Source organism: Dermacentor silvarum, chromosome 4, assembly GCF_013339745.2.
Source record: "Dermacentor silvarum isolate Dsil-2018 chromosome 4, BIME_Dsil_1.4, whole genome shotgun sequence".
Classification (NCBI taxonomy): Eukaryota; Metazoa; Arthropoda; class Arachnida; order Ixodida; family Ixodidae; genus Dermacentor; species Dermacentor silvarum.
In genome coordinates, this window is record NC_051157.2 from 123,391,230 (window position 1) to 123,417,422 (window position 26,193).

The window sequence follows — 26,193 nt, forward strand, 5'->3', positions numbered from 1 at the left end:
TCATAATCCCAAAAGTAGCTTATCGAAGAAGTTGCGCTTGCAGGTCTCGACGCAAGCGGTGAGCGACTCATGGCGGTTGGGTCCACCAAGGCAGGCAGTGCGCCATGACACACAAGCCGACACCGAGCGATCGTAGTAGTAGGGGAAGCGCTTCTCGCTCAGCCGGCAAGCGCCCTGGAACCGGGGTATGCGACACACAGGCTCCTCTGCAAGTGAATGACCCGCGGCTGTGTTTTACAAAAAAAGACTCGTACAATTTGGGCGGCTGGAGAACAGCGCAAATGTCGGACGTTGCATGGTCAGGAAGGGCCCACGGGAAGCAAATGCAAAGTCTCCTTTTCCTGCACTCTTTGCGTCATGCCAAGAATATAGAGCTATGCCAAAGGACACATTTCTGTGGCAATAAAGGCAAAGTTCGCACAAAAGTGTTTCTAAAATAATTCACACACTCTCATCCACGTTAGTTCAAGTTGGGGGAGAGAAAACACGAACATCTCATTTTCAACAGTAAAATAAGACAATATACCGCACTGAGCGTTCTATTTAACATATTTTTCAGCTTTTATCTTCAGTGTTTCGAAAAACGCGAAACTGTCGCACGGGGAAGCTATGCTGATTTAGCATCTACATCAAGAAACCGAAGACGCTGTCAAACTCTGACGGACTGCTTGGCGCAATAACAACTGTGCAGAAGACCCACCTGTTGCTTTCCCTTCATTACCACAAAAAAAGGTTGTCTGCGAGTCAACTTGATATCATTCTTTGCTGAACACTAGAGCAAGCCAGTTTATTGTAGGGAATGTATAAAAATTAAGCCAACCTAAGTGACAGGCTTTGTGCATGTTTGCGCTTGATTGGGTCCACTCTTTGCACCATTTGAAGTTCCCTCATTATGATTTCTAAAAAAATATCCGCTGCGTGGATAAGCGGCTACGGAGTTGTGTTGCTGAACTTGAGGTCGCGGCTTCTTTACCCAGCCTCGCAGCCGCATTCCGACGGGGACGTAATGCAAGGTTGCTCATGTACCGAGTCCTCGGTGCAGATTAAGGACGCCCAGGTGGTTATATTTGATCCTGAGCGCTCCACTGCGGCTTCCATCATAACGCACTCTGCTGTCTAAGAATTTATTCCCAAAACTTAATTTTAATCTACTTTCTCAATGAATCAATATTTCTTGTGATCAAAGCACTTCTTCGCGTTTTTCACGCTCGAAAAAAGCACAGAACTGCAAGATCGAAACACCGAGGCACACTAAAAGACATTCTGTGACAACGACCTTGGTCAGATAGTTCGCGGTGAATGCGCCAACATGTAGCTGCTTTCAGTGCCTGGTGGCTTACCATTTTCTTATCACCTGAAGTGTCCATCAGGAGGCTGCGCTGCCGTATACCTACGTTAACCTTCTACTAACACAGGTCTGGTCTGGTCCCCTTGGTCCCCTAGTCTGGTGAAGCGGAGACAATAGACCATTTCTTGTTGTCTTGTAGGCATTTTTATGTAAGAAGAAAAGGACGCGCAAGCGCTATCTAAATAAATTACTACCCATTTTCTTTGCGCACAGCAAGTTATTAATAAAAAGGTCAATCGAGGACGTTGGTATCACTGTACGCCTAACGCAGGGATTGCCCCAATACAAGGCTTACGCCAACGCGGAAATGATGACAGCTAACCTTGACGTGGTGCACTAGAAACGGCCTGTGCATTCTGCTCACGCATGCAAGAGGGAAAGAGCTCTTTCTTGAAATGTAGAGTGGTTAGCCAGTTTATATTCACCCACATGCTGCGCGACAAGAAATGAGACGGAAGGGAAGAAAGGCCCTAAAAGAGGGTGGCCGCACAATAGAGAAAAAAGGCACAGTTCTTGTGATTTTGTCGGCAGCCGAACAAGTGACCTAGGTGATGAAGTCTAGTAATCTTGCTAAAGCTTGATGCTTGCGTAAAAACAAAAATATACTTTTGATTGCGCTAGTTAAGTAGGTAACACTTTAGAGAGCAAACCTACTGATTCATTACATAAAAACAAGAAGTTCAGGGCGTGGATCTGTGTCAATGGACGAGGTCAGGGACGCAGCATCTGTGTCAAGTCAAGGGGTCTTGATCGAGCTTCTCCATGTCCATTTTATATCGTTGTCACTAGTCTGTCAATAATGACAATTCTTCCTATTGTAGCCGTGCACTAAGTTTATCGGCCTGGATATTATTACAGAATACCTCGGACTTTGCTAACAAAGCTACATGCTAGGAGGCTTCAGACGCATCGAATTTATGCACATTCCCAAGTCGACTGACGTACATGCGATCAATATGTTAGCGTATGAGCGCCAAACGAGCTCCTGCCATCCGTCGGCCCTCCAGCATGCGACTCGTGGTTAATTCTCCGGCCTAAACAATGGTAATAACACAACAGTCGAATCGCGCGGAGCAGTGGTAGACATACAGGATTGATCTATGCCAGGCTGAACATTGGCAACGTGATTTTTTTTTTATTTCCAGAAACCATAATATAATGCGATTCCCTGCTGCTAACAATGTCACATGCCACTATCCAAATTCATTTCGTGATTAACCAAATGGCTAAATTGGATTACATAACTGTTTTTCTCTGTCGCCGATGATCCATTGTCTTCTCTAATATTGTGCTGAATGTTTCATGAAACTCTTACCCGCATTCTGAAAGCTACCCAGCATTCGTCTGTAACCCACGCTATATCGTGCTTTATTACAATTGTTTTTAATAACAAAGTGCATTTTTGTTATTTCTTGCTTTATGTTTCTGTTGCGTAAAAATCAGCATCGTAAACACGAGCTTAAGCTTCTCCACATCTAATGTCATTTAAACTTTATGATGAAACAAATAAGACGAAATAACACAACACAGAATGTCATTTCTCTTGCCTAGAAGGAGACCTTTCCACAGGATGGGACGCCATGTGCCACTCCCTTAAAAACGTAGTATTTCGTTCAGGGTTTTTGGCTAGTCTTCACTTATTGTTTATTGCGGCCTGTTTCCAGAATTTCTCAGACGAATAACCGCTTAAAATCATTCATCTCACCTGTATCGAGGCAGGTCTCGCGACATTCATCGGCGGAGACGAACCGGTTGGGGCCGTGCAAGCATTTGGCGCCCGTGTGCAAGCTGCAGTTGCCATTCTCGAAGAAATAACGGTGTTCGCGCTGCTCCATCTCCTCATCTGTGCATGGCGTGGCCTTGACGGGCTCCACGCACTCTGCCGGCAGTCCTGCGTCCAGGCGCCACATATATAATACATGCTACGAAGATGTGAAACAATCGAATCCAAAACTGTGTGTTTACAAACTCTGTAGATTATACAAGGAGCCAGCGGGCAGCGGAAATGTAAAACTACTGCGAAACGGTTATTTTCTCTCTGCAATCTCTCGGCCCCGTGTGCAATTCCTGAATTGTTGTTACGCACTGTGGCGAACCACTTAAATTCCAAATAATAATTTGTTAAATGTAGAGCTTAAATTAAGTTACAGTTCTGCGCCGTAGGCAGTGAAAAAAGCCTGGAAGTTATCTACCAAAAATACTTTTTCATCAAATCAAGGCAATTTATTTATTCTCATGATAATACTTGGAAACGGACCAGAACTAAAAGCCACGAACGTGGCTTGAAAGTGAGCCTGCAGCATTAGCCGCGCTTTTATTTTGCGCACGGATACATGGAATTCATGAGCATTCCTATCGACATAATGTGCTGGTTCACCAGGCTCGCTATATGTACAAGTTAAGCTGCATTTTTTTCCTGTAGATCGTGTTAACGACCCATTTAAGTTGAAATATATTATAGCCCTAAAAAATTACGTATATTTTGTTGTGTTTGCACCTACAAGCTGTGAGTTCGATCATAAGTGCCAGCCCGAAAAAGTTAAATGCATGGTTTCGCGAGCGCCCGAAAGAACCAGGCTATTTACGGAGTTTATATTTTGAAGTGACACTTAAGAATGGTCATCTATTCAAACGTTTTCAAAATATCCTTCTTTTTCTCATACAAGTCTTATGTTTGCTCTCTCATATACCTAATTTTACAGAAGGCATGACTTCCTTTTAATCATGCTATTTCCTGTTTTACATCACTGCGAACTTGCGAAAACGCATGGTTCATGAAAATAGCACCCGCACGGCGAAGGCCTTTTTTGGGTTTTTCTCCTAAAATAAATGCTTGGTGGAAGAACAAAGGCAACTTTCATGCTAATAAATGATGTGAGTGTAATATATTTACAAACGAATGAACTTAAGTTTATGCGATTTTGCAATATTTCTATCAATCGAGGAATCATCCAGGAACGTGGGGGAAGTCACTTGTGATGTGCACGAACATTTACAAATGCCTTGCTTAAACAGGGGCTCGATAAAAATTGATAAATCCTTGGTTTTTCCTGCTTAGAAGCGTTACATAAAGCAATTATGAAGTTTTTCAGCTATTCTGGGATGATAAAACTTGGTAGGAATTCTTCATTCAATCAGAGCTAGGTTACAGTTGATGAGCGCGGAAAGTTACTTATGTAAGCTTATATAAGAGAATTACTTATATAGGCTTTCCAGAGCTTCACAAGATAATTTTATGTCGCAAGAAGTTTGCCCGATGTCCTCAGGGAACTCTATACGTGCCACAAAAACATCTTTGTGCACGAATTAGGAGACATAGTAGGCGAAGTTTTCTATTCTATGCTCATTCTATGCTCAAACCTAGAATGCTTGAGCGAAGTTCCATGAGCATCAATTAATTCTACATTTTGAGAAAATTGCTTAAGAAAGGGTTACCGAACGTCAAACTGCCGTTATCAGCCGTGTTTCCTAGTGTGCCGAGTGATAACTATGTTGTATGAAGTTCATATTTCGTGAAACTATGGTGCATGTTAAATAAGGTGCATGTTAGATATGAACAATGTGGCTGTTGTGCTTGCGAAGGGGGCTAAATTACAACATTTTGGAAACGGTCGTGAGACAAGTACATGAAAGCGTTACACTGACGTTATTTATTGTGTATGCCGATGTCCCGAGAGATGTATAAGTCACACTAAGTTCGTTGATAGATAGCGGAAATTGAGAGCATGTTATGTGTAATGCGTAGCAAACATAGTTCTGCATACTCACTCACAAGGGCACTGACTCTTACGTTCTTTTCACTGATTGCACAGGTGTGAGAAAGAGCGCTGCTCAGTCATTAAGGGTGAGACTGTACGTGAGTATGAACGGGAGTGGCTGCCGACGAGTATGAATATGCGTTGGTATATGTATCTGGACGGGCACCAGAAAGTATGAACGGAAGCGACTATGGACGCGAGTGAGTGTTAGTGTGTAGGAATGAGTCGCCACCGACGAGTGCAAGTTCACTTGCGTATGAGTGAATACATAGCCGACAAATATACGGGTGAGGGAGTCCGTGAGCTCTCACCTACTCTGCCGACCTATGCACTGGCGAAGCATTACGTTCCTCGTCGAATTATACGTGAATGAGATAACATTTTATCCCCTTTTTTTCCCTGTCTTGTAGGTTTACTCAGTGTCCTCGGTAAACTATCAAAGCCTTCTTGTTTCTATTGGGTGAAAATAAGGGGAAGGTTATAGATGATACGTAGGCAAAGCACAAAATGTGTGGGTCAGTCACAGCGCTTGCATTAAATAGGCATGCTAGCGCTCTTGAATTTTATAGGTGCGTTTTACCAATGGAAAATAATTTAGCCTGCTGTTCTGCGAGAAAGGTGATTGAAACCGAGATGAAATTTACTGAAAATAGAGGAAACATTATCGTCGATGTGCATGCACAGGTTACTAACTGCATATAAAATGCAACCTTTAGAAAATAATGCCTTAGCAAGTGCTCAAAAACATTATATCGTCGTGGTCCTCAAAGTTTCCCAGTGTACTCAGAGAACTGTGTGTGACACCGTGTTCCCATTCGATGGCTATGATACCGAAATTTTAAGTTATGTGTGGGGAAATTATTCTTGCAGTAAATATTTGGCTGGTTGCTACTAAGTGAATATTTAAAGCTCTGCATTTCTCCATGGAAAAAAATGAAGTAGGCATGTTTCCACACTTTAGTGTTTAAGATCGTGAAACGCATTTGCATTTTTCTGATGTTTGACACATTGTTTCAATGATGGTAGATCCCCAATACGTTATTTTCTTGCGTACGCGTCATTTAAGCAAAAGTATACCACTAAATTTGAAATGAGGAGATTGGCAGGTAAATTTTATAGCATCTTTTAACAATAGAATGAGTAGAAATGCGTAGCTTTAAGAGAAACAAATACGAAAAATTTTGCAGCAAAACTATATTTATGCTTCATCAATATGGCGAAAATACAAAATACAATTATACAAACTTTAGAGGAAGTTGCTCAGTAGGTTTGGTGAAAACAGCTAATAAACATAGCCTGATATAGATAGAAGGAGAGAAATAGAAGATGGCAAAGGCAGAGAGGTTAACCATACGCACGTTCTGTATGCTACATTTAACTGCGGTAGAGGAGATAAAGGCATAAAGAGAGATAGAGACCACAGTTTCGCGCACATTTGAAGGTGCGCATCGAGTCTATAAACGGTCGCTAAGACCTATCGACTTGTGAGACTGCAATAATGATTTCGTGGTTTCTGTGCCATTGCAGCGTACGGTCATGGGCCAGGGATCTTCATTTCAAATATTGGTCTATACTCGAGCTGGTTTGATGCTGTCCGGAAAGTTTCAGGCTCGACGTCGTACCGAGAACAGAGATACAAAATTGTTTCAACTGCTTTTGTTGTTCCACGAAAGTCGCACATGGAAGAGATAGACCAAATTACGTGATAACTATAGGCCCTTGCCTGTGGCCTTGAAAGAAACTGAAACAATGGTCTTGCCCAGCAGTGCCGCGTGATGTTCAATGACGTAACAGAGGTTAATTCAGTAAACTGTGCACCCTACTACTTGGCTACCGCAGACACCCAAATCTAATTTTATGTTGGGGAATTTTTATCTCAACATAAGCGAAATTACTGCCGAAGAGTAAAAATATGCATCATTTGACTGCGGTCGCTGTGGTCTTACCGCAGCGCCATGATTAAAGCCAAGTGAACAAGCATACGGCGAAAGAGCATCCATGAAAAAATCTTCGTACATCCACGTAAACACACTCTGTTGTAGTTTCCCCAGAACAGCATCGACATAGAATGGCCACAGATTTCAGTATTCGTTGCTTTTTCTTGCCTGACTTTCAACTACGACCAAGGTCGTTTCGAACGCTTCAAAGAGGTCAAGTGGAGGCGACTATATGCCTTATTCTTCCAACTCCTCCCGGAATCCAAAGGAAAAGCAAATGCCATTGGAGCATGGGCAGGTACGGCGTCCGTTAGCCTTGTACTCTTAAATTTAACTTGACATATGTAACCAACTAAAGCGATACCGAGAATCTGCCTCCCTTCCGCTTCCGTATATTTTATTCTGCGATTTGCCGGGAAAAAAAGCGGATACGTTTGCACTCGGTCATGCAAAGCTTAGGCACAGCGAAAGTGTCAATCCTCAAGTCTTACTGGCTGCTACTGTTAGGTATTAACTTGGTTGCTGCTAGGTCTTAACTTGGTTTAACTTAACTACAAATGTAGGGGAACGTATTCTCGAGGGATCATTTTCGGAGGTACCTTCCCTTTCACGACATTTCGCGTGACTAGCGCTGGACGCGTTGGCGCCTACGAGTGACAGCGTTCCTGGCATGACAGAAATGCAGGCAGGCAGGCAGAAGCCGTGTCTACGTCGGGCGAAGTGAGCGCGCACCTGCGCCGGTGGTTACTAGGCAACGCGAGGTGACGTCATCGCTACTGCTTCGGCGCATGCGTTGCTAGGCAACGCGGGCGGCGTCGGCAGCAGCTCTGTGCGTTGCCTCGTTGGTGCTGCTACAATTTCTTTCTCTATCTCGCTCCTAATTTCTCTTTCCCTCTCCCGAGCATTGCGCGCGTCGCGCGCATGCTCTCTTTTCCTCTCCTTAACGTCCCTATCCAAGGCAACATGTGCACGGCACGGAGAGGAGGCAAGGCACACGCCGCTCCGCGAGGTGGTTGCTAGGCAATGCAGTGACGTCATAGCTCGGCGAGGTTTTGCGACAGCAGGCGCCACTTTTTACGGTTAGCTAGAACAGCTTCGCTGTAAAAAAGGCATGAGAAAACCGGCCTAATTCAACCGCGTGACTGGTCACTGTGTTAGTGCCACGATCCATGCATGTGCCGCCGCTATCTTTGTCCATCTTCTCGCCCGGATTCTTTACTCTTGAAACGCAGGATTTTTTGCAGGGATCCCAGCTCACACTTACCGTATTTCCCAGATGGGTCCGCGACGCAGCGCTTCTGACACTCGGTAGCGCTGGCGAAGCGGTTCTTTCCCTCGAGGCAGCCGGGATCGAGCTGCCAGCGCACCAAGCAGATATGTTTGTCCGGGTCGTGGTGGAAGAAGTACCGCTCCGTCTCTTTGTCGCAGGCTGTCAGTTCGAGTGCCGCCTTGCATATGGGCGCGTCTGCATCAAGTGTGTCAGTATGACAGCTGAAGCTCTGCCGCACCTTAGAACACCCGCTTCAGCGTTTTCATAGCTCATTTAGCCAGTTAAAATAATGGAATGAAAACAAAACCAACTGCGAATTAACACTGAAATCCTTCAAAGCGCACAGCTGGGAAACGTGCCCCAAGAGTATAGCTGCGGATGTGCACCACCAATCGCAGCAGAAGAAATCAGCTTGAAAAAAATTTTGGAATGGGATTCAACCTCTAGTTCACATTCATGAAAGACAGTCTTCCTGAGTGATTCGGGCTTGTGAATGGGAGCACGAACCACGTGATTTGCTGTGACAGACGCGCTGGAGCGACGTTTGATCTACGTCAACTAAAAGCTAAGTTGCCTTCTAGATTTCTAACGCGATAGCGTTAGGGGCCCCGTGTCGCAGAAAATCTGGTGTCGGCGTCTGCCGCCGGCGGCGTTGTGCGTCAGAAACAATGATCCCGAACGACAACCACGCAGACCTTCCGCGTGGCACATAGGTGTTACTGAGGTAATGTAATTTCTCAAAGTAAACTACGTCAGAAAATTCGTAAAGTTCGACTTACACACAACCTAGAGACATGATAGCGTCGGATTTCAATTTGAATATACAAGAAAACATAACTCTGTTACGCGGAAACTTAAACACAAACCCCGTTTTCCTTGCTTACGGGGGCATGAACTATTTTATTTATTTATTTATTTATTTATTTATTTATTTATTTATTTATTTATTTATTTATTTATTTATTTATTTATTTATTTATTTATTTTTTATTTATTTAAGTACCCTAAAGGCCCGTTAGGGCATTACATAGGGGGGGGGGGATGGAAAAGGTCAAATGGACGTGCACTGTGGAGAATATAAATAATATGGCAAGCTATGAGGTACAGTAAAATTATCAAAACGTGGAACAGATACAAAGAAACGAAAACAACAACGAAAACGATGTTTATACAATATCTGGTAGCGTAAAAAAACGCAAGAGAACTGAAAACGCGAAGAGGACTACAGATACAGACAAGATGTTTCGCAAGTACATATCAGATGAAACGGAAAAAATATACAATACTAAGCACATAAAAACATGTTCAAGTAAATATTCAAGCGTAATACGTGGGTTATGACAGGTTGACACACTCTAAGAAGGTTAGTAGTGCTGCGTGAAATGATGATTCCGTAAGCGAGACAATGTTTGAAGGGAGTGAGTTCCATTCGGCAATAGATAAAACTAGAGGCGAATTTTGATAAAGATTAGTCCTGGCAAATATAGCTTTTACTTTATGAATATGGTCTGTGCGCGTCGATATGTGAGCAGCGGGAAGAATATGAGTTCGGGCAAATGGGATGTTGCTGTGGAAAAGGCTATGGAAGAACGACAACCGTGTTAATTTCCTGCGCATGTCAAGAGAAGAGAGATTTAGTGATTTCTTTAAGGCTGACACACTTTGATAGCGAGAGTATGAAGACGAGATGAACCGCGCAGCTTTATTTTGAACTGATTCGAGTAGGTTCGTGAGATTTGAATGATGGGGGTGCCAAATTATGGACGCAATAGCCTGGCAAGGGAACAAGAATTCAGGATCGCCAGTCAGCCTCTAGAATCTGTAAAGGAATATGTTTATCTAGGTCAATTACTCACAGGGGACCCTGATCATGAGAAAGAAATTTACAGAAGAATAAAATTAGGTTGGAGTGCATACGGCAGGCATTGCCAAATCCTGACTGGGAGCTTACCACTGTCGTAGAAAAGAAAAGTGTACAATCATTGCATTCTACCGGTGCTAACATACGGGGCAGAAACTTGGAGGTTAACAAAGAAGCTCGAGAACAAGTTAAGGACCGCACAAAGAGCAATGGAACGAAAAATCTTAGGAGTAACGTTAAGAGACAGGAAGAGAGCGGTGTGTATCAGAGAACAAACGAGTGTAGACGATATTCTAGTTGACATTAAGCGGAAGAAATGGAGCTGGGCAGGCCATGCAATGCGTAGGATGGATAACCGGTGGTCCATTAGGGTTACAGAATGGATACCAAGAGAAGGGAAGCGCAGTCGAGGACGGCAGAAAGTCAGGTGGGCTGATGAGGTTAGGAAATTCGCAGGTGCAAGTTGGAATACGCTAGCGCAAGACAGGGGTAATTGGAGATCGCAGGGAGAGGCCTTCGTCCTGCAGTGGACATAAATATAGGCTGATGATGATGATGATGATGATGATTCTAAAGAGGGCCTGATAAGACAACTGTATGCGCGAAGCCTGGTATCTGTGTTCGCAAGGTGTAAGTGCCGTTTTAGGTAACCAAGTTTTTTACATGCTTTTGTGGTAATGTGTTCAATGTGGGTATTCCAGCTTCGATTGGAAGTAAGCAAAACACCCAAGTATTTGATTGAAGATGCAGTGTCAATAGTTATACATCGTATTTTATACTGGACAGAGGTAACTCGAGTAAAAGGAGCAAATTTTACGTGTTTAGTTTTGGCTATGTTGATTTCCATTTGCCATATGTTACACCATTCGGTAAGTTTTGTTAAATCAGACTGCAGCACAGTGATGTCGGCCGGGCAGTTTATTTCATTATACAAGACGCAGTCATCTGCAAAAAGACGTATTTGTGAAGTAACATTAGTTGCGATGTCATTTATGTAAATTAAAACTAGTAGCGGACCAATGAGTCGCTGCTTGTAGCCTCTGCCTTACGGGGGTATGAGCGCTCAGCCCTGCGCTGCCGCTATCACGTTCCACTCTTAAAGGCGAAGCTTAAGCTTCCTCCAAGTTTTTGAAGCGAAGCTTGTATACGCCATAGGCTGCGCCGGCGATGTAACGCTAAAACTCTGGCTCCAGCGGTGTCTCGCCGGCGCCGGAGCGTGAATCATTAGGCATGGTGCCAGCTGCGTAGGCGCGCGCTCAAGCCACGTGCGCAGCCAATCAGCGCCGTTTCGCTTCCGCCGGAGAGCAAAAGTGCGGGAAAGGGTGCCGCGCGCGCTGCGCCCGCTGCGTTTCCGTTCAGTTCAGTCTCGGAAAACCGATGGGACGGCCGCGCATCGTGCATACCCCGAACAACAGGCAGATCTCGCCGAGTGCTGACGGGAGATTGCCCGTGAAAGGGCGCGTCGTCGACGGGCCGATCCTACGGTGCGAGCCGCTGAAACTGCGGCACTCCGCCAACACCGAGCAGATCACCTGACCTTCCCTCGGTCACGGTCAAGTAACCAACAAGAAAGATAACCGTCAAACACAAGGCGCACCCACGACAAGCTTCGCTTACCCCCATTTACCGGTAGGCGAAAGGCCGACGATTATTTTTTTTGTCATCAGCCATTATCACCATCCTAATCATCACTAGTTAGTATCATCACGCACCCAGTGGTCCCAGTTGCACCGGCGCCCGGGGCACATACCCAAAAAACCTAAGGGCACAAGCCCGGTAGGCCCAGGGGCCTCTATTTAAAGCCCTCACTGGATAGGGTGCATTGCGGGGTCCGTGGCATTCATTACTACCTAGAAATGTAGTAAGGAATGTCATTGTGGTCTCCTGTCTGAATACCGCCATGGAGAAGTCGTGTCCGCACCGGATGAAGAAAACTTTCGCAAGGCAACCAGAGCGACTAAAGTGATCGCAGTATCTTTAGGACAGTTTGCCTGTGTAAGCGAAAGGAATCCTACTAGGAGTAAAGTTGGAAACAAGAGTCCTCGTGCCTCGAATAAATACGGAAGAATTACCGGTCGTTAGCGTTCTACACATCCACGGTGTGGTGCATCGTATTGAGAAAAGTGGGGGCGCGGTATGGTTACAAAGTCGCTCTTACGGCAAACGATAAGCTGGCTAAGCTGTCCGCTGCTGTGAACTGAAGGGTCGAGGGCGGTGCAGAAAGTCCCTTTACATGGGTGCAATAAATCAAGCACCGCAAAATACTGGTCGCGTGTCCGACAGGTGTCATCTATGATATTACTCTATCATGTGGGAAATGCTGCGTTCAGCAGACCGCGCGCTGTTTGAATAATAAGGTAATGGGCCATGGAGCATCTCTAAAAGGCCAGTCGTCTTCTCACCCATCTTTCCATTGTAAAGAATGCAGCTGCGCCCCGGTGTTCTCTGAGGTGCCAGAGTGCTTTCAAGCTACAAATAAATGTTCCCCGCTTCCTTTTGCCATCTTAGAAGTTCGCGACGCCACTCGCACGCGAGATTAACAAACATTTTTTATATGCAAATCAAGTTAAAAGCGCGGTGCTAGATCATCTATTACGTTGCATGCCTCAGAAATAGAGTACCTATTCGTAGCATTGAAATGGTGTTTTTTTTTTGCTTCGCCACTCATTGTTACATCGCCATTCCCCCGCTTGTATAGCGGAAATCGCGATTCTGCAACCCTGATCGGTTTTCAGAAAACGCTGCTGCCGCTGTCTTGGTCAGTCATTCCCTTCCTTTATATTGTTGTGGAGGTTGCTGCGGTTTTCGACCCCCATGGAATCGCGCAGTTGAAATTTGCCGTCCATCATTCCTGACAACGCCAGCCAGACTATATCGCCAGCTACGCCAACCCTTGTTTATGCTGGTGCCCTCAATAAGCGATATCCTGCTATCTTCAGAGGCACGGATGACAACGACATCAAAAATTGGCTATCTTCATATTATTACACGCATGCTTGTTTATCTTTATCCGCTTGCCGCATTTCACCGTCTAACAGATGCTAAATGTTTCCGCTCAACGCGAGACGCGCTTTTCTGTACTGGAATGTTCTCGAATATTATCGATGGTTCTCTGTGTTGCCTGTGTTGTCGCCGATCCTGATGTCAAATTCAAATTCTGTACGCGACGCGAACGCTGTTGTACATTCTAGAACTTATTCGAGCATCAGCGATTACGCTGGGTAGAGCACTGCAAGGGCTCGGGCTTACCCGAAAGCCCGGCCCGGCCAGTGGGCCTGGCCGAGCCGGGTAGAGCAGTTTTTTCACGGGCTCGGGCCGGGCTCGGGCACGGCGTGTGCTTTTTGGCCCGGGCCCGGGCCGGGCTCGGGTTTTTTGACACGGGCCCGGGCCGGGCTCGGGTTTTCTGGTGGTGCGCATGTAATGTGCAGCGAGTTATTCTCGGGCCTTTCAACTCTGAAAAACGTGTATTTTTCGGTCTCGGGCCGGGTTCGGGCCGGTTTCGAGCCGGGATCGGGCCGGGCTCGGGCCTAAGGTAAAGGGTTGGCGGGCCGGGCCGGGCGGGTAACGTAGAATATTTCCGGGCCCGGGCCGGGCTCGGGTCTCGCCATAAAAGTTTTGATTGGGCTCGGGCGGGCCGCCCAATGTAAAAACGGGCCCGGGCCGGGCTCGGGCTGCAAAAATCGGCCCGTGCAGTGCTCTAACGCTGGGAGGTTCATTGGGCCATGTATAAATAGCCGACGTGTCGGATCCGCAGAGCATGTTTTCGACGATCACCGACTGTGCTCGCAGCTATCGTTGTGCTGGACTGTCACTTGTTTTTCTGGGCTCGTCCAGGTTCGTCCAATATAGATTTGGTTTAATATTCAGAGTTATCGCTACTGTATTCTACACCGTCACTACAACGTGACTTCTGGTGGAGATGCTTTGCGTTCATGTACCGGACGATCCCGCAAAGCCGCGAATCAAGCCCAAACGGCGAAGACAACACAAACGTCGTCCCGGACCATCGAGCTAGCCTCAGACTTCGAAACCTGTCTCCAGGGTGCTGAATACTCCGCTAGAAGACGAGGAAGTGCAAGACCACAACAGTAGCCACGATTACAACTCCAGTGCTACCTACACCGATTCGTGTTGCAGCAGCCCAGGTAGCTACCGGCCTTCCGCGGATCGTCATTCGGAGGCACGACAAGCTGGCTGGAAACGTACGAAAGGGTCGCTACGTTCAACAACTGGAATTACGACGACAAGCGGCGTCATGTCTACTTTTCCTTGGAGGACGCCGCTCGAACGTGGTTTCAGAATCGAGAGTTAACGCTTATAATACGAGACCTCTTTCGCGGCACCTTATTGAACAAGTTCACGAACGTCGTGTGAAAAGAAAAGGCCGAAGCTCTGCTAGAAGCCCGTGCTGAAGTAATGAAAGAGAACATCGTCATTTTCGCGGTATAGGTGACTTGCCTGTTCGGACACGCCAACCTCGATATTTCAGAAGAGAAAAAACTTCTCTTTCCGATGCAGGGTATGAAGCAAGAGCTCTTCGCCGGATTGACACGCTACCCGCCCCAGACCGTTGCTGAATTTGTTTCCGAGGCCACAACCATCGAGAAGACGCTCGATATACGGACTAGGCAATGTAGCCACCGAATGCTGACCGCAAACTAGACCGATGTTCGAGCACTAGGCACCGAAAATCTGCGCGAGACCATTAGAGTAGTCGTTCGCGAGGATCAACGGAAGCTCTTTCCAAGGCCACCGCCGCAGGTGACCGCAATCGCTGACATTGTCCAAGAATAAGCTCAGTGATCACTGGGAGTTCCTGAGTTGCAGCCGGAATCGCCACAGCCCCAGCGGGAAGCGATGACCTACGCCACCGTCGCTCACCGCCAGGGTCCCAATCCACGCCAGGGCTCCTTAACGCTGCAAGTACGTTGTCCGCCGCCGCCACCAGCCCGCCCGCCTGTCGCCCAGCGCAGCTTCCCTAGGAAGATAGACGTATGGGACACTCCGGACCACCACACACTCTGCTATCACTACGGAGAAGCCGAATTCGCCAAGTGACGATGCCCACAGCGCGAGATCGGATTGCCAGGTTTCGCCGTAAACGCACCACGACAACAGCTAGGTGAGTGACCATGTGTCATCACCGAATACATCGCGGCAACTCAGTGGAGACACCAACGGCCTTCTAGATTGCCGTCGCCAGGCCGTTACCTCACACCACAGCGCCGACCGTACACTGGCCCTAGTTGTGGCCGGTATGTTAGCCCTTACCCAGTAAACTAAAAGCAGCAACCGAGGGAGGTGCGGCTGCTGTACATCGAAATGCCGAAGGTACTCCGCCACCACCAACGACGTCGCAAGAACGAGCTCGAAGATGCCGCAATGAAACACCGCCATCTGGACGACGCCTCGAATTCAAGCTGACACCACCTCAAAAAAGCCCGACGACGTGATTTCACAGCATCGGTGCAATGAGACGTAGCCATGATGCAACGCCACGGCCTAACCGCAACGCAAAGCCATGAATCACCGATATCAACGTTCTTATCGATGGCCAAAATGTCACCGCTCTTGTCGACTGAGGAGCCGACTAGTCTGTCGTCAGTGGACCGTTCACAGTCAAGTTGAGCAAAGTAAATACTGCTTGGGAAGGCCCTCAATTTCGCACAGCTGGAGGACAATTGATTACGCCGACCGGACTCTGCACGGCAAGAGCTACAGTTCATGACCGGACTTAGCCCTGCGACCTCGTTATTCTGCAACAATGCTCATGAGACGTAATTCTCGGCATGGACTTCCTGAGCCAACACGGCAAAGTCATCGACCTAAAGTCCAAATCGATAACGCTGTCCACATACCAAGCGATACCGCTGCAGAGGACTCTTATTCTTCATGCCCTAAGTGTGCTTGAAGATGAAGTCAGTATCCTATGCGCGCTAGCAACATGATTTCAGTCGGCACAGAAACCGCCGGGGACATCGAAGCCATCGTTGAGAGCGACCAACCCATGCTGCTCGATAGTGAAATCGAAGTCGAAAGCGGTATCATTCAGTGACGCCATGGAAAAGCACAAGTGATACTGACGAACTTCGGCCAGGAATATAAACATACGAACAAAGGCAAGAAGCCGCGTACATTGAAGAGTTTACATAAGCCAGTGATTCGTTTGTCCTTAAATTAAAAAATTAAATTATGGGGTTTTACATGCAAATACTACGATCTGATTATGAGGCACGCCGTAGTGGGGGACTCCGAAAAATTTGGACCACCTGGGGTTTCTTAACGTGCAACTAATTCTAAGTGCGCGGGTGTTTTCGCATTTCACCCCCATCGAAATGCGGCCGCCGTGGCCGGGATTTGATCCCGCGACCTCGTGCTTAGCAGCCCAGCACCATAGCCACTAAGCAACCACGGTGGGTTCGTTTGTCCTTTCCGATTCCACCGAACCTACAACGAAGGTCCATGTTCCTAAACCAATTTTTATATTAATCTAAGTCTTCCTAGGCATAAGCAAGAACAGCTCAAGGATCCCCTCCAGCAGTACAAGAACTGCTTTTCATCGTCATCAAGGATTCGACTAAGACCAGTTGCTAATCACTGCATAATAATAATAACGACTGCCGACGACATCTACTATCAACGAAACTGAACCCGTCACCACCAACCAACCCTTCTTCGCCACCTTTTCTTCTGGAAACCCAGTTCCAGCGCGCACGCAAGTAGCCGTATGGCAACAGCACGCCTTGCCTTTCATAGTAGTGACCGCCGTTGTTTCATTTTCATAGTAGTGACCGTTTTCTCATTGCGCTGTCTTGCCCCTTTCACATAAATTGGCGCTTTGTGATTTTTTTATGTAGTTACATGATTGCTTTTGAACTGCTTTCGGAACTTATGCTGTTATTGGCTGGTGATATCGTGTTGAATACAGGCCCACCTGATGCTACCAACCTCGCCCCTTTGTTAAAAGCAATTCGAGCAGTAATCGTAGAAATAGGAGCATTTAAAGCAAACCAAGGCAAGATATTATCGTCCCTTCAATCAAATGTTAACATTGCTGGAATGCACCAAACAAACACCAGGCAATGATTCTTCAAAATCTCAAACAACTCCGTTTCACAACGGTATTCAAGCTCTAAAAACTGCAAACATAGATAGCAATAATAATAGAATGCGACGAAATAACCTACTATTCTTAGGATTAGACGACTGTGTCGGTGGTCATGGAAAGAGTCGGAAGATAAAATACTGGCATTCTGCGCAGGCAATATAAACATTATATGAGAACTTAACTCCATTGAGCGAGCGCACCGAATCGGTAAATTTTGCGAATCAAAGAAGCGACCTATCATTGATAAATTCACCCATTTCAAGACAAAAGACAAGATTCTGTCTCATGGACGCCAATTGAAAGATACCAGCTACGCCATCTTCGAGGCTACGACGCGCACATCTAGATCTAAACTATTACAGTTCGCTCGAACTCAGAAATATGCATTCAAACTCAGTTCCGATGAACTTTATATTGGTAATAGAGTTTTTTCTATTACATCACGTCTTCTAAAGTTGAGGAATCACCAACAATGCGGCATGCTTACACGAGATCCACAAATTCTGTAAATACACCCACGGTCACCAGCAAATGATGCTTCAAGAATACTAACTCAAGTTCCGCTCTCAAAAGGTTGCCTAAGTTTTTGAATTTCAACACAGCATTAACTAACAGACGAAGCGTAGTACCAAAGCGAGATTAGCTGCACAGCTATATTAGCGACACAGAATCCAATATCATCTTGCTAACAGGAAAGCGACTGAGCTCGGACACAGACGATAACCGAAGTTTTCCCGTCTAACACAAACTTCACATTATACCGTAACGGTAGACAAGACCGAAGGCGAGGGGGAGTTCTTATCGCTGTTAAGAAGGCATTATCATCTTACCTATTATGCCACGGCGGTAACCTTGAACTTTCATGGCTATGTGTCAATAACAATACGGTAAAAAAACCATTTTTGGCATTTGTTACAGGCCACCTGATAAAGAGCAAGCTTTCATTCATTTGCTGTCTCAATCCTTAGCAAACATAAAACGTAAGCTGCCGAATACACCACTTGTTCTTTTCAGAGATTTTAATTAGCCCCAGATTGACTGGAGTATGTTGTCTGTATCAAGAAGGACCTTTTCTAGCGAAGCAAAACAATTTTTTGACGTAACGGACGATTTCAACCTCCAGCAGGTGATAGCGTGTCCCATCAGAGGCGTTAACATACTCGCCTTACTTCTTACAAGTGGCCCGCACATTTCCATCATTACCGCGATACCATTGTCAGTGATCATTGTCTCGTGCACATTGTTATTAGCCTACCACTGAGTAAGAGATCATCTACCCAAAAACTAATCTCTGACTACCGGAGAGGTAACTCATCATCATCATCATCATCATCATCAGCTTATAGTTTAGGTCCACTGCAGGACGAAGGCCTCTCCCTGCGATCTCCAATTACCCCTGTCTTGCGCTAGCGTATTCCAACTTGCGCCTGCAAATTTCCTGACTTCATCATCTCATCTGGTTTTCTGCCGACCTCGACTGCGCTTCCCTTCTCTTGGTATCCATTATGTAAACCTAATGGTCCAACGGTTATTCATCCTACCCATTACACGGCCTGTCCAGCTCTATTTATACCGCTTAATGTCAACTAGAATATCGGCTATCCCCGTTTGTTCTCTGATTCACACCGCTCCCTTCCTGTCTCTTAACGTTAGTCCTAACATTTTTTGTTCCATCGCTCTTTGTGCGGTCCTTAACTTCTCGGGCTTCTTTATTAACCTCCAAGTTTCTGCCCCATATGTTATCACCGGTAGAATGCAATGATTGTACATTTTTCTTTTCAACGACAGTGGTAAGCTCCCTGTAAGGATTTGGCAATGCCTGCCGTATGCACTCCAACCCAATTTTGTTCTTCTGTAATTTTTTTTTCTCTAGATCAGGATCCCCTGTGAGTAATTGACCTAGATAAACGTACTCCTTTACAGACTCTAGAGGCTGACTGGCGATCCTGAATTCTTGTTCCCTTGCCAGGCTATTGAACATTATCTTTGTCTTCTGCATATTCATCTTCAACCCTGTTCTTACACTTTCTCGATTAAGGTCCTCAATAATTTGTTGTAATTCGTCTCCATTGTTGCTGAATAGGACAATGTCATCTGCAAACCGAAGGTTGCTGAGATATTCGCCGTTGATCCTCACTCCTAAGCCTTCCCAGTCTAAGAGCTTGAATACTTCTTCTAAGCATGCAGTGAATAGCATTGGAAGTCGACGGAAGTCGCTCGGCAACTATGCCGCTTTCTTCTGCGGGGCAGTTGCCATTGTCTTTGCCTCCCTAACTCCTGCAGGTGATACAGGAGCAAGCTCTGACTTCTCCTCGCGTGCCTCCACCAACGCCTATACCTGTTCCCTATGCGGATATAAATGCGTCCCTTACCTATGCGCACCTCACCAATGCGCGTTGCTGCACGGCCACCGCCTCAGACTTTATCGGCGTTACCAACAACTGTTCCACTACGTCGAGCTCCTCGCTTCATTCAGCCAAGGTGACAGCCAACCAATTGGTTTTCCATGTGGTTTACCTGTCCTCGTCGCACGATTCTACCGTCGAAGCGTGACGTCCCATCAGCGGAGCTTCCAGTCTAATTACGTTTCACCGTACATGTTGTCCTCTGCGCCCCGGGACCCTGGCTAGCATTCCCGTACTCAGACCGCCGACCTCTTGCTGACCGCCGCTCGCTTTTGCCAATGCGTCGTCGGCCCCTGGAAAACTAATCGCCCCTGTTGCAGAGACAATAACTGCGTCATCCACGAAAAGACAAAGGCCTCTCTTCTTTCTGATGAATGTGATCGCCGTATACGGGGACGGCGTTGCTGCACTCGCCCTCGTCCACACTGCTGCAGAATTTATGTCATTAGTGCCAAACTTTGTCGCTTGCTACAAAAAAAGTTACGACTCCATTGTCAAACGTTTCACTTCGCACTGTCTGCGCAAACAGTAACACGCCTGAAGCCACGTGCACTGCCCATGTTGTTGACGCCCTACTCTTCATCGTTGATTTTCTGGTGCTGTGCTTTTGATCCCACGACCTCATTTTTGGCTGGGACATCCCTTCCGCTAAACACGCCGTCATCGATTGTTCCCAGGCTGAAGCGGAATTTGATGCGCTTTGCTACGCCTCGTTTCTTGATGCTAAGAAAGTCGGTGATAAAGTATCGCGAAATACATCTCAAATAAGCAGTATTTTCTGTCCTTGCCACGCTGTCCTGCAACACTGTTACTCATGCAAGCATCCTTTTTCGGTTTCTGCCATGTTCGTTCGCCGCAAATGTTCCCCGCTGCCTTCGGCCGGCTTAGAAGTTCGCGATGGCGCCACCAGGCAACTCGTATGCAGCCAGTTGCCATATCCCCTCACATTGATTCTCGGTGAGTGTGTTGAACACGTCCAGAGCGTTAACCCTTCGACATTGCAACAGGCTCCATCACCACTGAGATAGAGACGCGCCGGCCTGTAGTACTGTCTAAGAGCCTTATACTTGCTACTTTTGCCTTTCGTTTATTTTACTTTTTTTTGTCCACTGAAGCAAGCAGCCAAGTGCTTCAGTGCACATTTATTTCTTTGATTTCAGTAAAATCTCCGATGATAGTCAGCGCTGTGTCCGTCGTGCTTGCCTTCGTAATAGGACATTTTCGTGCTACACTCCTCAAGAACGGAATACCAACTCACCCTGCAAGCTATCCTCCAGCTTTTTTCCGGTAGAATTCAAGCGCCAACGACATTTACAGAGTACTAACTGCATATTTTTACATCCCGCCACCGCGTCTATTTCACGAACCATGACTCAGCGTATATAAATAACTGGCACGGGTTCTTTCGGTCTCGCAGTGGCAACTCGTTAACCACATCAAGCCAACTAGCAATGAAGCCAGAAGTTTATGGTGGAGCTCTACCTAGGCGCTACCGTTTAAATGCGTGAGAACGGAGAAATCGTTTTTCTCCGCATCCACGGCATTGAATTTCATGAGTGTTGTTGCACATAAAAAAAAACCGTAAAATCTACCAGCTGAAAGTAGGACACTTTTTTTTCATGCAAGCAGTTTTCTACAAGAATCGGTAAATAACTTGTTATTCTTTTTTTATTTCGATAGCAATGATACGAACACTCCAAGCGCATTTTTGCAGTTGGTGCCGCGGTCGTCGTCGCCGTGAGGTTCCAGATAAAGTTCAATGGCGATAAAATCGTCACGGCGCGCCGTACGCTGTGTGTACGAGTGAAAGCGTACGAGGGGAGCCGGCCATCGCGGCTCAATGTACCGAACGCTAGGGAGGAAGGCAGGCCGAAAGCGCGCGGTCGTCTTTCGCACGCGCTAGGTTCGGGGGCGAGGAGACCGAGAGGGAGGGGGTGCGTTCTGCTCCATCGGCTGCTTCTCACAGCGCGGCCGCACCGTATCTTCAAAGCGATCTGCGATGGGGACAAGGTGCATGCGCCGAGTGCCGGTAGCTTCGTAAGAGCTACTTTCGACGTTTAGTTCGCATTGAAGCGAGACGAGACACAGCGCGAAGGCCAATTTGCCCGCTGCTGCTGGCGAGCTTTCTCATTCGGGCGTTTTTACCGCGAGTTTCGGCAACCTTGTAAACGTACGGAGGCCCTAAATCAAAGTGTGCGTCCCAGGGTCAGTAGAATTCCGCTTTCTTTCTTTAACATTTCTTCAGAAAGCGCAGAATTCTGCATTCGTGCGTTCCGCTTGTATTGGAATAGAGAAATCCTAGATGCACGCCAGAGAAAGCTTCGTTTTAACCAGAAACGTTAAACATGCGACATTTCATAATTCAGCTCGGGAGCAGTACATAACGCCTGCGGTGCTCTTACAGATAACCTACGGCGAGGTCTGATCCTCCGTACACTTTCTTCGGTATCTCTATACACAAGGTGTTTTGAAAAATTCGTTCGAAATTTCTTTCGAATGCATTTTGAATGACCATATAGTAATTAAGGGACTTCTTCTTTAATGCGTTTCTCACGGACACGTACATTTTAAAATGCTTCGATGTAATTATTAGGCAGGAAAATATTTCTGAGAATTAGGCAATCTTTTTAACTAAATGTCAGACGATTAATACTCGTGCACGAAATCCCATGCGAGGAGCGGGTGCTTACCAGCGGCCGTGCCATTGATCCGCAGATCTACAGAGAGAAAAAGAAATTGAAAGGTGTATTTAGATTTTTTTTTATTTCGTAAGTGAAACAATGCAGTGTTTTCGTCATATTTTATAGGTACAAGTGACGTACCAGCGAGAGCTTGTCATCTATAAACGAATGCAGGGCTGGTGAAATAATGCAGCGATTCATTATACTAGACTATATTCCTCTCTCATAGCCCACTGCTCACAACTTGCTGATCCGGGTGATACCGTGGGCGGGGCATCACTCGCACCACTGACGTAGCGCGAAAAATAAATTAGAACAGAATTGTGCGATAATGGCGGCCCAAAACACATTAGGAAAAAATAAATGCTGGGCAGTACGTCTCATAACCACGCTATGATTTTGAAGCACGTCCTATTAGCAAACTACGGATTGTACCAAAATCTAAGTAAACGGGCGTTTGTGCATTTCGCTTAAACTAAACTGCAGCCGCCGCGGCCGCGGGATTGGCTCCATGACCTTGCCTTCTGCAGTGCAACTTGAGCTAACCATTGAGCTAGCATGGTGGGTACAGTATGAAAAAATTAACTTGCTTTAGCCCACAACAAATGCAACAAATGGACGCCTTGGCTGTAAAGTTGGAAAAAAATCGTCGGCCCTTCTACCCGTGAAGATGGTTAACCAGCGAAGCTGATACGTGCGGCCCCAGTGTTTATCATTGGGTTAATTCCAATGGTTCATTAAAGCATTTCTCAATTATGAGGTTACACACACGTTCGGCATCGACGGAGAAAACGCCGTTGTCGCTTGCGTTCGATGTCTCGAGTTTGCTCGGTGGCGTGGTTAGCAGCATTCGCCCACCATTGCAGCTTGCCCTCCTTCGAAATTGAAGTGCTCCAAAATTAAATCCATTTATTACGGTCGAATAGAGAGTCCTAGAGTAGAATATTTGAAATTCCACACGCGGTGGGTTCAGTCAATTTTTGTGACGCAGACTTTTGGTGAAGCAGCCTTTGATTGGCCTCATGTATTTGCTGTAGTACGCGTTTTTTGTTGTGCGACCTATTCCTCATCAAATAATTTCTGAAAGAAGAGAACTCCCGTCCGCCAGATTATCGAGGCTTTAAACTATAACGTTATGAATCCTGCTGGGATGGTTGGTTGCGCGCGCATTTCTAACCCTGAAATATAAGTAAATATTTATCACGTATCATTTATCATACTAATATTGTTCTCCTACAGCTGGGTCGCTTCTTTTTGGTCGAGCAGGCACCTATACCTTCGCTGCGTACACAGTGGCGCCAGGCTGCATATTTCAGGTGCACGTGCGCACTTACTGGGCCTGACGAAGTGCACGATGACGCCAGCGAGCACGACCAACAAGGCGGTCAGCAGGAAACAGGTGCCCATGCACATGAAGCACGGGTTTCGGCCACTTTCCTCTGCAGCGAAGCGAAATGCACCATGATATAAAATGATGGTAGACCCACTAAGCGTCTACAGAATAAATTCGGCCAACACGCTCCTAAAGTCATCCTCCGTAGGTTCCGTTAAGTGTTAGCAACATACGTGCAAAAAAAATGTTCTATTTACCATGTGGAGCCTAAAATGAAATATTGTGGTTCTACGTGTCGATACCATGATCTTATTCTGAGGCATGCCATATGGGCGCCTCCGCAATAATTGTTATCTGCGGTTCTTCAACACATACCTATTGTTACGTTCCCGAGCGTTCTCACAATTCGCCGCCGTAGAAATGCGACCACCACGGCCGTGATTGCAACCGCGACCTCAGCAGCGCACAGCCATCCCAAGTTCCCTACAATCTCTCTCCAACCATCCCCACCTCCCCCTAATGTGCTCAGCCATGCTCCCTATATGGGGCTGCAGAAACTGGCACCTCCTCACCCACTCCGAAAACCACTCGCAGTGCAGGCTAGCAAACTGCGCTTAGTCCTATAGGGCACGTGACATACCGAGGCGCCCTCTACCGCCAGCGTCCGAGTGACGTGATAAGTTTTATTATGTGCGGAGGGTCTGCTTTAGCTGCGCCGGACGCCATCAGGTGTGGGAAAGAATGCATACTTCAAGTTAGCGCGGAAATTTACGGGAACACGAAAAAGACCCAAGCGCTGTGGTACCAGCGCAGAACTCGTCCAGTGTCCTTTCCATATTGCCCGTCGTTTTCCGCGCTATATTGACGTATAGACGCAATTCATCACAAATAGTATAGGTTTGGTACCCTGCGGGAAGGATTCACGCAACTGTTTGCGCAGCGTGTGATGCACGCAGTATGACAACGTAGCGGGAAATCTTTAGCGTTTTACTTCGCTTGAACACGAAGGATAATCCTTCACACAATATTTAATTTCTATGTGTGGGTAAAGTTTTTCGCTAACCACATTAGCACACATCTCTTACTCTGTTGGTTCAGTCAGGACATCGTATTTACCCGTTTACTGTTACCCGCTGACTGTTTCATACCTGCTTAGCTCTGTCGTGTAAGCATCTATCCTCTTCCTATTTGGCGATTAGCCACTGCTTAATTATTACGAAAACAAAGCCAGAAAACTTTTATCGGACCTACATAGTCGAAAATTCCGTTAAGGTTCAGCATGACTGTCTCAATTATTTATTCTGGATAGGCAGCGGATAGCAGAGGGAAATTGTGCGTTTTTCAGCACTGAGTAACAAAGAGGAAGGGTCAATGTAGTTAAGGGTTTGGCACAGCGAGCGTAAAGAAACGAATATATATTGTGATGAAGAAGACGTGCAATATGCTCTCCAGATGATGCACACCACCAACAGTAGCAGCATCGTCATCGCTCCTCAAAAGACGATGCCGAAGGTACCGCTAAGAGAGGTGCCCGACGTAACTGTTTAGCTGCCCGTTCTGTGCCAGTATATCCGAAGGATCTACATCTACGCCTGTATCAATAAACCTCGTTTCAATTGGTGGAGGTGCTGGGTACGACCTGCGAAACTTCCATCCTGGAACTCCGCACCCGTACGCTTCGTCCCGCTATGCCCAAAGACGCAACCACGCCCCCACCGTCTACGGCCCCGCCATCTACGGCTCTGCCATCCACGGCTCTGCCATCTACGGCCCCGCCATCCACGGCCCCGCCATCCACGGCCCCGCCATCCACGGCCCCGCCGTCCACGGCCCCGCCGTCTACGGCCCCGCCATCCACGGCCCCGCCATCCACGGCCCCGCCATCCACGGCCCCGCCGTCCACGGCCCCGCCATCCACGGCCCCGCCATCCACGGCCCCGCCGTCCACGGCCCCGCCGTCCACGGCCCCGCCGTCCACGGCCCCGCCGTCCACGGCCCCTCCACCCGTCATCTGCTCCGGGGTGCCTTACCTGTTGGATCCGGTGGTCTTCAGCGGCACCGACGACAGTGATGTGGAGGACTGGCTATCGACTTACGATAGGGTAAGCGTCCTCAACCGATGGGATGACACGGATAAACTTAACAATGTCCTCTTCTACCTTTCAAATGTGGCTCATCTGTGGTTTAAAAACCACGAGAAAGATTTTTCCACGTGGTCTGCATTCAAGGCCGCCATCATAGATGTGTTCGGACGCCCCGCCGTGCGCCAGTTGCGCGCTGAACAGCGTTTGCGCCAGCGCGCTCATCAGCCGGGCGAGTCGTTCACAAGCTACATTGAGGACGTTCTCGACCTCCCGAAGCGCGTCAATGCCTCGATGCCCGATCTCTGACAGAATCAAGCACATCATGAAAGGCATTGACGATGACGTCTTTCAGATGCTTCTTGCAAAAAACCCGACCAGCGTAGCGGAACTCATCAAACTGTGTCAACT

General features: G+C 47.0%; 1 protein-coding gene across 1 annotated transcript; it reads right to left on the reverse strand.

Annotated features, from left to right (window-relative positions):
* On the reverse strand, nt 1-24,537 carry LOC119448873 (papilin-like). The gene is made up of 6 exons (XM_049666538.1): nt 24,507-24,537; nt 23,703-23,807; nt 22,378-22,404; nt 8,308-8,508; nt 3,054-3,239; nt 1-206 (listed from the first exon to the last, which is right to left on the reverse strand). The coding sequence occupies exons 1-6, from the start codon at nt 24,535-24,537 to the stop codon at nt 1-3; spliced, it is 756 nt and encodes a 251-aa protein (XP_049522495.1).
* Nucleotides 24,538-26,193: the final 1,656 nt, after the last annotated feature.